This window comes from Penaeus japonicus, unplaced genomic scaffold, assembly GCF_977035675.1.
Source record: "Penaeus japonicus unplaced genomic scaffold, GWHDUDI00000001_assembly GWHDUDI00000039, whole genome shotgun sequence".
Classification (NCBI taxonomy): domain Eukaryota; kingdom Metazoa; phylum Arthropoda; class Malacostraca; order Decapoda; family Penaeidae; genus Penaeus; species Penaeus japonicus.
The window spans coordinates 24,287,837-24,302,836 of record NW_028234441.1 but is presented as its reverse complement, the minus strand read 5'-3'; the positions used below and the strand labels follow the sequence as shown (position 1 = coordinate 24,302,836).

The following is a 15,000-nucleotide window of genomic DNA, read 5'->3' as shown; positions in this document are numbered from 1 at the left end:
ACTTAATAATACCAACCCCCCCCCCCCCCCCCCCTACCCCCCATCCCCCCCCTTCCCCCCTCAAAAAAATCCCCCCCCACCCCCCCCCCCCCCTCCACACACACACACACACACACACACACTCACCAGACTGGGCACCGATCCCGCGCTCTCGTTCTTGCCGATGATCTTGTCGACGTCCGCGCGGAGCTCAGCCACGTCGTCCATCCTCTCCTTCCGCTCCTGGTCGACCTTCTTACTCAGCCGCTTCTCCATGTCCTCCATCTCGTCCTTGAGGTTGGTGACGCTCTTGGGGGTGTCCTGTGGGGAAGGAGGGAGAGAGGGTGGGTGGGTGGAGGGGTGGAAGTGGGTGGAGGGGTTGGTGGTGGGGGGGGAGAGGTGGAAGTAGGTGGGTGGGTTTGGTGGGTGGGTGGAGAGGTTGGAGTTAATGGAGGGAGGGGGGAGTATGACGTCACGTGAGATGGGGTTTAGGGGAGTGTGACGTCACGAGATGAGATTTAGAGGAGTGTGACGTCAAGAGAATGGGATTTAGAAGAGTGTGACGTCACGAGAGATGGGATTACATCTGTGTGACGTCACGAGGAATGGCACTAGAGGAATACGTCAAGATGAATGACGTAAAAGAGAGTAATGTTACAAGGGATGGCGCAAGTTTAGAATGACGTCAGGAGAATGACATAAAGTAAATGACGTAAAAGACGTTGTGAGATGACGTGAGAGAAGGTAATAATGATAATGATAAGAATAACAACAGTGATAATAATGATGAGGATGAGGATAATGATAATGCTGAAGATGAAGATAATGAATGATAATAATGATCATAATATTGATAATAACAATGATCACCAATAAAATGATGATCATTATTATCTCAATGATATTATCATCTCAATATTAATAAAACATTAATATCATCATATAGTAACACAGACAACAAAACCCCAAACTCACCTGCACTTTATTCTGCAACGAATCGACCTGCTTCTTGAGACGCTCTTGACTGAAGATGACAGAATCAATCTGCTGCTGCATCTTGTCCCCCATGATCGAGTTGGCTTCTTTGTCTTGCGCCTTTGCCTGGGGGGGAGAGGGGGGGAAGGGGAAAGGGGGGGTATGAGAGGATATGGGTTAGAGGGAATGAGGTTTTACATGTGGATATTTGGGTTGGATATATTCACATAAGTATGCACGTATATGGATGTTTGTTATTATCTCGGTGTGTTTGTGTGTGTGCGTGTGTGTGGGGTGTCTGTATGTAAGCGTTTATACATGTGTGTGTGTTTGCGTGTTCGTGTGCGCTTACGTGTTTTCTGTGTATATCTGTCCATCTATCTGTCTCGACGCCCATAACTAAATCAACATCTACGTCTCTGAACCTACACTTAAGTCTCAACAAACATACCACCCACACCCACACCCACCCACACCTACACCCACCCAAAACCACTCACCGACTCGAGCTTGTTGTCCATCCTCTTCTCCTGCTGTTGCACCTTCGTCTCCACGGTGCCCAGGCGGTTCTCGATCTTAGCCACGTCCTTCGCCACCTGTTCGCGGATCCCGTCGGCGTTCTCGTTCTGGAGCCGCTGGATCTAGGGGCGGCGCGGGAGGGGGGGAGGTAAGACGTAGGGACGGGGGGTGGGGGAGGTTGGAGGTAGGGAGGTAGGGGGATGTAGGAGGCGGGGGTGGGGAGGGGGAGGTAGGAGACGGGGGTGGGGAGGGGGAGGCAGGAGGCAGGGAGGGGGAGGTAGGAGGTAGGAGACAGGGATGGGGAGGTAGGAGACGGGGAGGGGGAGGTAGGAGACGGGGAGGTAGGAGGTAGGGACGGGTGGGGGAGGTAGGAGGCAGGAGGTAGGAGACGGGGTGGGGGAGGTAGGAGGTAGGAGATAGGGAGGAGGGAGGTAGAATGTAGGCGGGGGAGGTAAGATGCAGGAGGCAGGTCAGGGGAGGTAAGATGCAGGACGCAGGGCAGGAGGTAGGAGGCAGGATGCAGGACACAAGAGACAGGGCGGGGAGAGGGGAAGAAAGAAAGAAAATAGGCGTTAGTAGGATTGCATGAGGAGGGGATAGGGGGGAGGGAGCAAAAGTTGGTGGGGGGGGGGGAGCGGGGGGATTAATGGATGTTGAGGATGTAGTGGGTGGATGTAGAGAGAGGGATTGATAAGTTAATATCAAGTTACATATGGCCATAGAGGGAAGGATGAATAAAATAGCGATTGGATATATGAGTAAGGAGGGATGAGTGAATAGACAGATATTGGGAGACGAGGCAATAGATAAATAAAGAGGGATAGATAGATATATAGAGGCATGGCTATATAGATGGATAGGTGGATAGATCGATAATACAATGGAATGGACGAACGAGTGAAATAGATAGATAAGATTGGCGTTTATTTTAATTTTGTTGTTGTTGTATATGCCAAGAATAAACAAAACACAGTATTAAGAAAATTGAAAAGGCTGAAATATTTATCTTGAAAAAACATACTCGAAAAGCAGTATGTTTATTCGAAATTTATGAATGATTAGTAAAAAAGATTATCCTGCAATAGATGCAGTTTCGGTAACTTTGCGACGGAAAAATGGTATGAAGAAATATTAATGATTAAATATATAGACAGATTAACTATAAAAACTGGTATAAAAAGAGAAACGACGATTAACAAGAAAAATAATGATGAAAAACAACCGCAAACAAGTTAATACACATGCGCACTTCCTCCAAGCTGGAATAAACAAAAAATAGTAAATATATTAAGAAATAGCAAAGTCTGTCCTTCAAGAGGGAAGAAAATGAAAAGAACAGAAAACGGACGATGGCAGTCACAGGACCAAGGCTGTTTAGAAGCTATCAAAGCAAAATGTCGAAGGAATTTCAGAATTATTCAAAATCACTTACCATTAATGTTTCTTCACTACAACAGTGATTTGGCTCCAAAGACGATGAATTAATATTAGCGTATTACGAAGCACCGTTTCCCTTTATAATGATTTTATCGCATCTTACCTAACGATGTTTATTTTAAATTTGGCCACTCCTTTTTTTCTTTTCTTTTTTGACAAAGAGAAATTTAAAATCATCAACAAAGCATCATAAAACTCTCGGAAATATACAGTGTATATATATATATATATATATATATATATATATATATATATATATATACAATATGTGTGTGCGTGTGTATATATATATACATGTATCTATATACATATAATATATATATATATAAATATATATATATATATATATATATATATATATATATATATATATATATATATATATATCTGTGTGTGTGTGTGTGTGTGTGTGTGTGTGTGTGTGTGTGTGTGTGTGATCAGGAAACTTGCATCTCGCATTGAAAGTTAGTACCGCCAAGTCGCAAATAAAAAAGGAAAGCTTTCAAAAAACTGAATCCATTTCAGAAAGCTGTTACCAAACCGCCCCTTACCTCTTGCAGCCTTGGTGTATAACCGCGCTGACTGGCTGAGTTGGAATTCTTGAACAAACAAGTAGAGTTAAATCATTATTCTTTAAAGACATTTTCCAATTATCGTTCCTGATGTCAATAATGACTTGAAGCTAATTATTTTCATGTGATTATAGCATTTCGCTCACAAAATTCAAACATTCAAAATATTTCGTGCCGACTTCTACTGCGAAAAAAATGACAAGCTAATTACAGGTAATAAAGCTCATTCGCACTTTATTCACAAAAGAAAGCTATATAAATTCACTTTGATAAAGCAATGAATACATATAAAGTACCATCGATAAATCGCACACAGAAGCCACATCTACGAATGAATATTAAAGAAATGATCAAAATAATGAAATAAGTCAGAGACCCCTAAAAATAAATCCCTCGTTTCCCGTCTTTTTTCTTTTTCTTATGTTTAATCCCAACTTTCCTTTTCTTTACTCTTTTTTTATATAAACAACAGAGAATAAGCGGTCCATAAGAAGAAATTTATTTATTTTTTCTCTCTCTCTCTCTGAAATCTCCCTCGCTTCGTATTTGAACGAGCATAATTGATGTTAATTTCAAGCGAATCATAAGGTTACTAGCGCTATCGGTAAATATAATCAACATATACTCAATACGGGAATACAGATGAAAGTGCAACATAATAGGTGTTGAATATTTAATTAACCTAGAGGTTACGCCCTTCTTTCATAACCAAAGTAGGTCATTTGCTCATGTGTTCGTATCCCTTCATTCCTGATATGCTTGTTCGCAGTTTTATAATCAGACCTGTATTTTTTTACTATAATCATTATCATCATTATTATAATCCTTATTATTAAATCATCATTATTAGATCATTATCATTACTACTATTATCATAATTATCCTTATCATTACTACTATTATTATAATTATCATTAACTGTATTACTATTATTACTACCATCATAATTATCAATACTATTACTATTATCATTATCATAAACATTACTATCATAATAATAATAATTAATATCATTATCATCATCATTAGTATATTTTTAACATTAAGATCATTTTCATTTTCATCATTACCATTATTGTCCATATCATCATTATTATCATAGTTATTATCTTTATCATTATCATCATTAGTATTATCATTATCACTACTAGTATCATATTAGTTGTTATCATAATTTTGCAGTAAATATAATCCAAGCAGAGACAAATGGCACAAAACATGAAGCAAGAGCAGACAGGAAAGATTATGTAATTGAAGGGAGGCACTATACCTAAGAAAACATACGCAATTAAAATAATTAACATATTCTATAGAGTGCTAATGCCTCCAATAATTTCAATGACCAAATTATATAACATCATCATACAAATTAATAGGTCTGATTATAAATTGTGGACACACTCAGTAAGAATGGATAAATCATAATACAAAGATCTTTTCTGAACAAAATAAATATTCTTAGCTACAAAAGGGGCGTGGCACGTTTGGGGCAATTTAGCGTGAAGCGACAAATGATACAAAAAAAATAGAAACTGGAACCTCGATGCACTCTGTGACGTCATAACTGTAAGATGGCGTTCCAGTCGCTTTTTTCATGACGTCACTTACTTCTATCGTTATACTCTTATCATTAATTTCATTTTTGTCCCCATTATCATTATTATAATCGGAATTAATTATTATCTGTATCTTTTCACACTACCCGAGAATTGGTATCAATATCAAACATTACTTTCCCCATATGACATTAGGTTGTTATCAATGAGGTATCAGAAGCGAAAAAAAAAATGCAAACGAGAATATATATATATATATATATATATATATATATATATATATATATATATATATTTACATTTACATATATATGTACATATATACACATGCAAATGATTTTCCTTAAGGGATTGGGAAATGCCGAATTCAATTTTGCGAACTACGGGGGTAAATTACTTCCCTTACTTGTCGAAAAGGATTAGAAATGTAGAAAATATAAACAGTAATCCTAACCCACACCCTCCCTACATATCTAACAATGACATTTAGCCAAAGGGGAGAAATCAGCTGACAGAAAAAGCATTCGTTTCTGCCCCCGACCCCCACCCCCCCAGCCACCACTCGCCCCCCCAACCCCCCCAACCTCCATCCACCACTCGCCACACCACCCCATTCCCCATACGACCAAACTTCCCTTTTTTATTTATCTTTTTTTTTCTAAATAGCGAAGGTAAGAGGTGCAAAAGAGCTTTAAAAAAAGGACGAATAAATATTTTTTTTAAATGTAGGCCTACCTCCTCTGTCCCTGATGAGGTTCCTCGAATAGCGCTCGAGCGAGGCTAGAAAAACGGTTACTGTTAATACGAACTTAATCGTAAAGTTGATATCGAAATTGGTAAGCACAAAATTGTTCATATACGGTCGTTACACATCACGTCATACATTAAAGTATAGTCAATTATATAATGTGAGTACTATCTCCTATATATACTTGATAAAACAAGCAATAACAATGTTAAAAAGATCATTCAATAGGCTGTTTATAAACCACACATAAGGAAGCGATTATGTTGATATAAAGCCTTTTCTCACCTGTTGAGTGCACTTCCCTCCTGTTTTGCGTATCTTTTGTTTGTGGAAAAATGTAAAAGCAAAGGCAATGGAGTTCATTTCTTAAAGATTGGTGTGGTTGTTGGGCTTGTGTGTGTGTGTGTGTGTGTGTGTGTGTGTGTGTGTGTGTGTGTGTGTGTGTGTGTGTGTGTGTGTGTGTGTGTGTGTGTGTGTGTGTGTGTGTGTGTGTGTGTGTGTGTGTGTGTGTGTGTGTGTGTGTGCTTGTGTGTGTGTGTGTATGTGCTTGTGTGTGTGTGTGTATAAATACATACATATATATGTATATATATACATATACCTATATATATAAATATAAATACATATATATATATACATATACATATACATATACATATATATATACATATACACATAAGCTCATGAATTATGGTGATAATTATGCAACAAGCTGATTGCAAAATGGTGTAAAAGGCCGTATTACACTTTATTTCGTATGATAAACCCTCCCCACTATATGCAGATTCTCGATAAAGCGAAGCATTTTTTTATAATACATAGCACTCAAAACCACATCTACGAGTAAAAAGCATTATAAAAATCTTATGTACCCCTTAATTCAAACACATGATGTTTTCCTATTATTTATTGCTACTTTTATATAGGTATGATAACAGTTATCCTTATCATAACGGTAACCCAGTCCTTCCCGTTGCCTAACCGTAGAAACGAGATGAACGCTGGATTAGTCCTGGAGGACCTACCGCCTTCAGCTGGAACACCGGCTTAAAGGCGTTGTAGGTCAACGAATTTTAATTCATATATACAAGTTCTGTCTTCTCCCATAAAGGTTTAAGACCAACGACTCCCTTTAATTAGTTAGTGTTAATTAATCGGTGCGAAGATATAAAATAAGCGTAGGAATGGATTATCAAAAGCCTAGGCCTACCTCGTCAGCCCCTGATGTTCCTCGATAACCACTTGATGGAGGCTAAAAAAAATGGGTAATGTTAATGATTACCGAATGTTGATTTATCTTTTTTTCTTCTTAATCTACGCTCAAGCGATGGTTGTCAACATAATAAAATAGGGTTTCGTGAAAAGTAAATAAATAAATAGAAATACAAATACAAGTTTATCGGAAGCTTTTAAGATAATGCAAAGATGAAAAAATAAAGTTATATGCGAAGATAAAGAAAAATCTGAACATATAAAAAATTCTGAGTTAAACATTTGATAACTTATGGCTTGTCCCTGAGCCAAAATCATTTTTAAAAAGGCAGCAAAATTCACTTCTATAAATAAAGTAAAAATGCGGTTTATTATCATGCAGTTTCATTTGAAAAGCGGATTAAAAAATAATTCATAGATGGACTGCAGGAAGTCCGACGATATTCACTGCGTGATTCAAGTCAATTCGATATAAACTGGTCCCTGATAAATGAGAAAATTGTTCATTAATACTTTTTTATAAGAAGAAAATATATAAAGACAGCGAAATCTCATTTCCCGCGCTGTTGTTCGAGTCTTTGTATTTGGCTCCGACTCGAACTTAAAATACCGAACACACCTCGTCTTAATAGGGTGATTCTTAAGAAAAAAACTAAATACCTTCAGCCATTTAGATACAAAATATCCTTGATAAAAAAAAAACTTGTCCACGACTTTACATAGCCAGATGTTTACGTCAAATAGAGGGGAGGGAAACCATAGTAATGATTCGCAGAGTCGCGTCACAAATGACTCGGCAAATGGCGCCTCACCTGATGATTATCTGACGGTCCGTAATCCAGCTGGCGTAAATAATATGCTTTAATTAATCACTTTATCAAATTGCAACAGATGTAGGCGATTTCTCGAGGCTGCCTAATTATCATATGAATTATCTATATGAGGATTTTTGACTTCAGAGCTTAAGTTGTTTAAAGATACCAGAATTTCCGGTGCTAGAGGGTAAATAGTTAAACGATGCTAAGATAATTTATGAATACTTGGATTTACGATGCTAGAGGTTAGGTAATCTAATGATACATAGATTTTACATGTCATTGTTTAAGTTGAAAATAAAATTGCTATTGATGCTTCAGTCTTATGGTAAAGGTTAAGGTTATACTGCAGCGATTTTCGATGTTATACATTTCAAATTAACTTACAAAAATGAAGATCAAGACGATAGCAGATTACAATAGATTTCATTTAACACAACAATTATTTAAGTAATTGTAAAAGAGTTTGAAGTAATATTAGTCTTAATCATTAATTTACTCTATATTCCTGTAAAGACAAAAAGGGACGAGAGCACAATTGCAGAATTATATTTGATTATTTTTAAAAGAAGAATAACAATCACATTTTAAAAATAACGTTAGTCGATAGAAATAATAGTTTATAAAAACTGAAAAATCAAATGGACATCTCGAAAAAAATAACAAAATGATGATCGATCGAAAATAACAAAGGAACCACTGGGATAAAATAGCCAATTAGCAAATGTGTGAAAACTGTCAAATAGCTAATCGGGAGAGTTAGCAAAGTAGCTGTTAGCTTTTAAAAGAGTAATCCAACCACCTCATGAAAATACCAAAACACCTACCAGATGAAAACCACAAATTATTCTAGACTAACAGACTATCGAGTAAAAAAAAAAAAACCTACCTACTAATCTTATAATAAGCAAACCAACTTCCCAACAGAAAAAAAAACTAAGAGTTAACCATCGGATGAAAAAATAAAATAAAATAAGCTCTTACCTCATCATAATCCGGCGTTTTCTTTCCCGTGTTCTTACTGGCCACGTCACCAACGGCTGCCTGTAGAGACGCCATGCCTCTCCTTTGCCGGTCTTCGAGGTCGTCGATCTTGGCATGTATGACCTGGAGGTTTTATTGATTTATGAATTGATTTCTTAGCTGATTTATTTACTTGGTTATTTGCTTTGATAATCGTATGGAGTTTTATTCATTTCTTTACCAAATGATGGTGTATTTATGTTTCGTGTTTGTTTGCGTGTAGGCGTTGCTTATGTTTACAGACGTTCAGATACATATGTATATCTCTATTCAATCTATCTAAAGGTATATACATCCTTCTGCATCCATATATATACACATGTAAATACATCCCCGTATACTTAACATCATTCAAAGCAACTCCCAAAAAACTAACCTTATTCTCGTTTTGCCGTTGTACAATCTCGGAGGCTATGACTTTCTCTTGTTCCAGACAGTGTTGCTTCATGTCATCTTCGAGTGAGTTGATGGTGTTCGTCATCTCGCCAAGCTTGTTCCGGACTTGAGTTTCGTGTTGCTGAAAGAAAGATGGGGGGTGGGGGAGATTTAATCCGTAATCCAGCTGGCGTAAATAATATGCTTTAATTAATCACTTTATCAAATTGCAACAGATGTAGGCGATTTCTCGAGGCTGACTAATTATCATATGAATTATTTCTCTCTCTCTCACACACACACTCTCTCAATATTTCATTCGCTCTCTTTCTATTTGTCTCTCTATCTATCTATCTATTTCTTACCTCCATATGTTTCTTGAGTGCTGCCGTCCCCTCGTTCTCTCTCATCGATGCCTCTTTCATCTGTTTATCCACGCTCTCTTGTAGTTCCTTTTCCTTCGCGGCTCGTCTTCGGTTTTCCTCATTCAGCGTTTTCTCAATCACGGTCAGTTTATTCACGGTGTCGTCACGGAGTTTGACTTCCCTGAATTTGGAGATGTGCATGAGAATCCGTTTGAATCCGGTTGGGCTTATAAGAACGACGTTTGAATCCGGTTGGGCTTATAAGAACGATGTTTGAGTCCGGTTGTGCTTTTATGAAAGACGTTTGAGTCCGGTTGGGCTTTTAAGGACGACGTTTGAATCCAGTTGTGCTAATATGAAAGACGTTTGAATCCGGTTGTGCTTATATGAAAGACGTTTGAATCCGGTTGTGCTTATATGAAAGACGTTTGAATCCGGTTGTGCTTTTATGAAAGACGTTTGAATCCGGTTGTGCTTATAAGAACGATGTTTGAATCCGGTTGTGCTTATAAGAACGATGTTTGAATCCGGTTGTACTTATAAGAACGATGTTTGAAAAAAGAATTTGGAAATACATACACAAACGAGGTTAGAATTCTGTTGTGCTTACAAGAGAGACGTTAGAATCAGGTTATTCTTACTAAAAGTTGTTTATATCCGAATATATTTACAAATTAGAATCCGAACATGCATATAAAAAATATGAGAGAATCCGGATATCATTTACCCAAATTTACGAAAATTACAAAAAAAAGACGTGAAAATATAAACATTCCTCTAAATTCAACATCATCCTTTGGCCACGCCACGTAAATCCGACTATGATATCAAACTAAAACTATAAAGACATCTACACCTGATTATGTGTTTTTTTCGTCTTATTTGTGAAATAATATTTGTAATCCTCATTGTATTATTTACTTGTATGATTCTTCAGTTGTGATTTACTGTAGTCATTTATAGATCTACTAACTTATCATCTATTTACAAAATCACCTATTATTTCATTTATTTATGGACTTATTTAGTTATCATAGTAATAAGGATAATGAGGATAATAATAATAATGAGAGGAGTAGTAGTGATAGTAATAGTAGTGGTAGTAATAGTGGTAGTAGCAGTGTATTTGAAGCAGTAGTGGTGATAATAATAATAATAGTAATTCATAAAACAAATAATAATGATATCTCTGAAAATAATAATGATAATAATGATATAACTCTAAAAATAAAAATGATAATAATGATATAACTCTGAAAATGATAATGATGATAATAACAACGATAGTAGGGATGAACAACGATAATAATAATAACAAAAGTCAAGCTAACAATAATCAATAATAAAAACAACCATCCTAATGATAACAATAATAATAATACTGATAATAATAATAACAATAATAAAAATAATAACAATAATAAAAATAATAACAATAACAACAACACATACGAAAAAAACACCCCCTAATCACCCCCAATAAAACCAAACCAAGCCAATTAATTAACCCATTCCCTCACTTCTGGTCAATTTTGGTGTTGAGTTCCTGAGCCACCGAAGATATCTCCATCAGAATCCGTTGCTTCTCGCTGGCGCTGAAACCGGCCTGTATCTCCTTCATCTTGTCGTCGAACTCGCGCATCTCTTTGTCCTTCTCGACCTTCGTGCTTCCGTAGTCCTCGAGGAGTTCGTTGATTCTATGGAGGGAGGGAAGTGGGAAGAGGTGTGTGAGAGAGAGGGGGGGTGAGAGAGATGGGGGGAGAGAGAGAGAGAAGGGGGGGAGGGGGGGAGGGAGAGAGAGAGAGAGAGAGAGGGGGAGAGGGGAGAGGTGAGATATATATGTATAGAGAGAGAGATAGAGGGGGGGAAGGGAAGAGGTGAGTGAGAGAGAAAGAGAAAGAGAGACAGGAAGAGAGAGTGGGGGGGGAGGGAGGGAAAAGGTAAGTGAGAGAGAGAGGGGGGGGAGGGAGTGAGAGAGAGGAAGATATGATAGAGAGAGAAGGATGGGAGAGTGTGGAAGGGAGGGAAGATGGGAGACAGAGGGAAGGATGAAGAAAGAGGTGCGTGAGAGAGAGAAGGAAGATGTGAGAGAGAGAAAGAGAGTAGAGGTGTGTAAGAGAGAGAGGAATAAGTGAAAAAAAAAGAGAGAAGGAGGGAGGGAAAAAATCTAGAAGGGAGGGGAGATAAGGTGAGAGAAAGAGGGAAGAGGTGGAAAAGAGGGGAGACAAGGAGAGAGAGAGGGAAGAAAAGAGAGACAGAAAGAGGGAAGAGGTGTGTGAAAAAGAGGGGAAGAGTTGTGTGAGAGAGAGGAAGAGATGAAAAAGAAGGGGAGAGGGAGGGAGGGAGAGGATTTAGAAGGGAGAGGAGAGGAAGAGAGAAAGAGAGAGAGGGGAGAGGGAAAAGTGATGGAGGGAGATGCATTATAAAGGAAGGGAAAGGGAAGGGGAGGGGGGTAAGAGGCGAGACAGATATAAGGATGGTAGAGTGAGAAAGTGAGGGAGGAAAGAGGTGAGAGAGAGAGAGGGGGGGAGGTAAGAAAGGAAGGAGTGAGAAACAGAGAGAGAGAAGGGAAGAAAAAAGAGGTAAGAAACAGAGAGAGAGAGGGGAAGAAGAAAGAGGTAAGAAGGTAGGGAGTGAGGGAGAAGGTTCAGAAGGGAGGGGGGAGAGAGAGAGGGATGGAAGAGTGAGGTAAGAGGAAAGGAGGAGAGAGAAAGAAGGATGAAAGAAGAGGGAGAGGGGGAAGAAGAGAAGAGATGAGAGAGAAAGTTGAGAAGAAAAAGAGAGATAGATAGATAGACAGAAAGACAAATAAATGAGGAGATAGAAAAAGATGAAAAGCAGCAGGAGGAGGAGGAGAAAAATGTAGAGGACGAAGACGATAAAGGGAAGGAGAAATAAACGCATAAAAATGAAGAGAAGGAAAAGGAGGTCAAGAAATAGCAGTAGAAGAAGATTCTGATGATGAAGTAAAGAATGAAGTGATGATAAGCAAATGAAATCAGAACTGGAAGAAATATGAATAATATAACACATATAGACATATAATTAGGGAATTCATTAAAGATAATAAAACGAAGTATATTGAAGTCCTATTGGTACAGTCACAACAGATAATAAGATTCTAAAATAGCTTATTATAGGGCGCTAATTATTCATATAGATCTAGATTATATAGATTATATCCTAAGATTTCCATGAATTATTACAATAATAACACAGGTAATGATGAGTGTAATATAAATGCTAATAGAGTAAATAAGTTAATGGTAATGGTATTAATGATGTTAGTTATTACAGTGATCAAATAATAACAATGACAAAAACAACAATAATCACAGCAATTAGGATAACAATGATAATAATTAGGATAACAATGATAAAACAGTAATGATAACAATATTCAAAACAATAACGATGCAATAATAATGACAACATTGATAACTGCAATGACAATAGCGATGATAAACACAAAACTGATATCAAGAGAAAAAAACGATAACAATCAAAATGAAAATAAGAAAGAACAGGGATGATAAGAAAGAAGAAATATTCGATAACAGTGAAGTGAAACTAGGTAAAAATTGCAAGAAGAAAAATAAAAATGATGCCCCCCCCAAAAAAAAAAAAAAAAAAAAAAAATAGATAGATAGATTAGGTGGATAAAGGAAAGACTATAAGGTTGAAATACATACAAAAGACTGGAATGGAAGTTTTAAAAAATCAAAACTGGATAAAATGAAGACGAAAGTATGAGAGAAAGAAAGGAAAGTATACGAAAAAAACAACAACATTCTAATAGACAAATCAAACAAACAAATCTTATCATTACCTGATATTAACATCCGTTTCCACCTTCTCTCTCTTCTTCGCCTCCGCGTTGATTCTCTGCGTCAAGTCCTGGATCAATGTGTTCATCTGGATCATTCTGGAAGAGTGAACAAGGGATGAACAATCTATTTTGATTCTTCGGTATTACTATTTTGTATCTTTGGTCATAGGTGAAGGGGTAACTATGGAAGAACGAGGTATTTTATGTCTTGGTACTGATGACTTGTATCTATGAACAAAGGTGAATATTGTGTGTGGTTAGGCGTGGGAGGGTTTGTGTGTGTGTGTGTGTGTGTGTGTGTGTGTGTGTGTGTGTGTGTGTGTGTGTGTGTGTGTGTGTGTGTGTGTGTGTGTGTGTGTGTGTGTGTGTCATGTCTAATAACACAAAATTCAGTGTTAACATATGATCAAGAGATATAAACGAGAAACGTACTCGCATAAATCAGAGGTAACAACTACTTCCTTTCGTCAATTTTGTTTGTTGTTCTGATATTTTGATGCTGAAATATTCATTCGACATACTGCATAGTCATTCAAACAATTAGACATAAATATAATGTATATCAAGCACACACACATAGAAAAATAGACAGACAGATAAATAGAGATAAAGAAATAAACAGATAGATAGATAAAGATAGAAATAGAAACATAGAAAAATAGACAGATAGATAGATAAAGATAGAAATAGAAACAGAAAAATAGACAGATAGGTAAAGATAGAAATAGCAACATAGAAAAATAGACAGATAGATAGATAAAGATAGAAATAGAAACAGAAAAATAGACAGATAGATAGATAAAGATAGAAATAGAAACAGAAAAATAGACAGATAGATAGATAGAGATAGAAATTAACATAGAAAAATAGACAGATAGATAGATAAAGATAGAAATAGAAACATAGAAAAATAGACAAATATATAGATAGAGACAGAAACAGAAACATAGAAAAATAGACAGATAGATAGATAGATAGATAAACAAAAATAAACAAAAATAAAGAACTTACTTTCCCTCCAATGCAAGTCGAACTCCTTCCGACATCTTGCCGGTATCTTGAACTGGTGTCTTCGGTATGGTCAGCTGAGGCTAATAAATATAGGTGGATTTTTGTTAATTGTTTTTGTCTTGAAGTTTTTATATTTCTTTATGTACGCTTATGATTTTGTTGTATTTGTTTATGTTTTTTTTATTCCTTTTGAGTTTTATCTTTTTTTATCTTTGTTTGTTTGTTTGTTTTTTGAATTTTCAGAAAGATACTCTATTGAGCAATGCTATCCTTAATTTTTTACATTTTGTATGAACGTTTATAATTTAGTTTCATTTTTCATATCCGTTATTTTTTCTTACCTTTCATTTTGATAGTTCTAGTTTTAGTGTTTTTCATTTCTAGAAAGATACGCTATTAAGCAATGCTGAGATGAATGAATAATGATGATAATCATCATTCGGAAAATAACAATAATGAAATGATAACAATAATAAAATACTGTACCTAGATTCAAAATACTTCCTTCCCCCCTCCCCCTTCCCCTTCACCCTCCCCCCTCCCACAACCTCCCACCCACGCCCCCCCCACGCCCCCCAATACAC

The 15,000-nt window shown here is 36.8% G+C and overlaps 1 protein-coding gene across 2 annotated transcripts in view; it reads right to left on the bottom strand.

The window, feature by feature from the left end:
* Positions 1 to 15,000, bottom strand: part of LOC122265244 (uncharacterized) — a 29,345-nt gene that overhangs the window by 2,499 nt on the left and 11,846 nt on the right. Inside the window, exons 8-17 of one of the 2 annotated variants that reach the window (XM_086533278.1) lie at positions 14,417 to 14,496; positions 13,406 to 13,501; positions 11,097 to 11,273; positions 9,577 to 9,757; positions 9,213 to 9,353; positions 8,798 to 8,920; positions 7,811 to 7,840; positions 1,455 to 1,595; positions 955 to 1,080; positions 127 to 300 (exon numbers count right to left, since the gene is read on the bottom strand). In XM_086533278.1, the coding sequence (XP_086389404.1) occupies positions 127 to 300; positions 955 to 1,080; positions 1,455 to 1,595; positions 7,811 to 7,840; positions 8,798 to 8,920; positions 9,213 to 9,353; positions 9,577 to 9,757; positions 11,097 to 11,273; positions 13,406 to 13,501; positions 14,417 to 14,496 (1,269 nt within the window). The remainder of the gene's footprint in view (positions 1 to 126; positions 301 to 954; positions 1,081 to 1,454; positions 1,596 to 7,810; positions 7,841 to 8,797; positions 8,921 to 9,212; positions 9,354 to 9,576; positions 9,758 to 11,096; positions 11,274 to 13,405; positions 13,502 to 14,416; positions 14,497 to 15,000) is intronic. The other variant, XM_086533279.1, reaches the window with a different exon arrangement.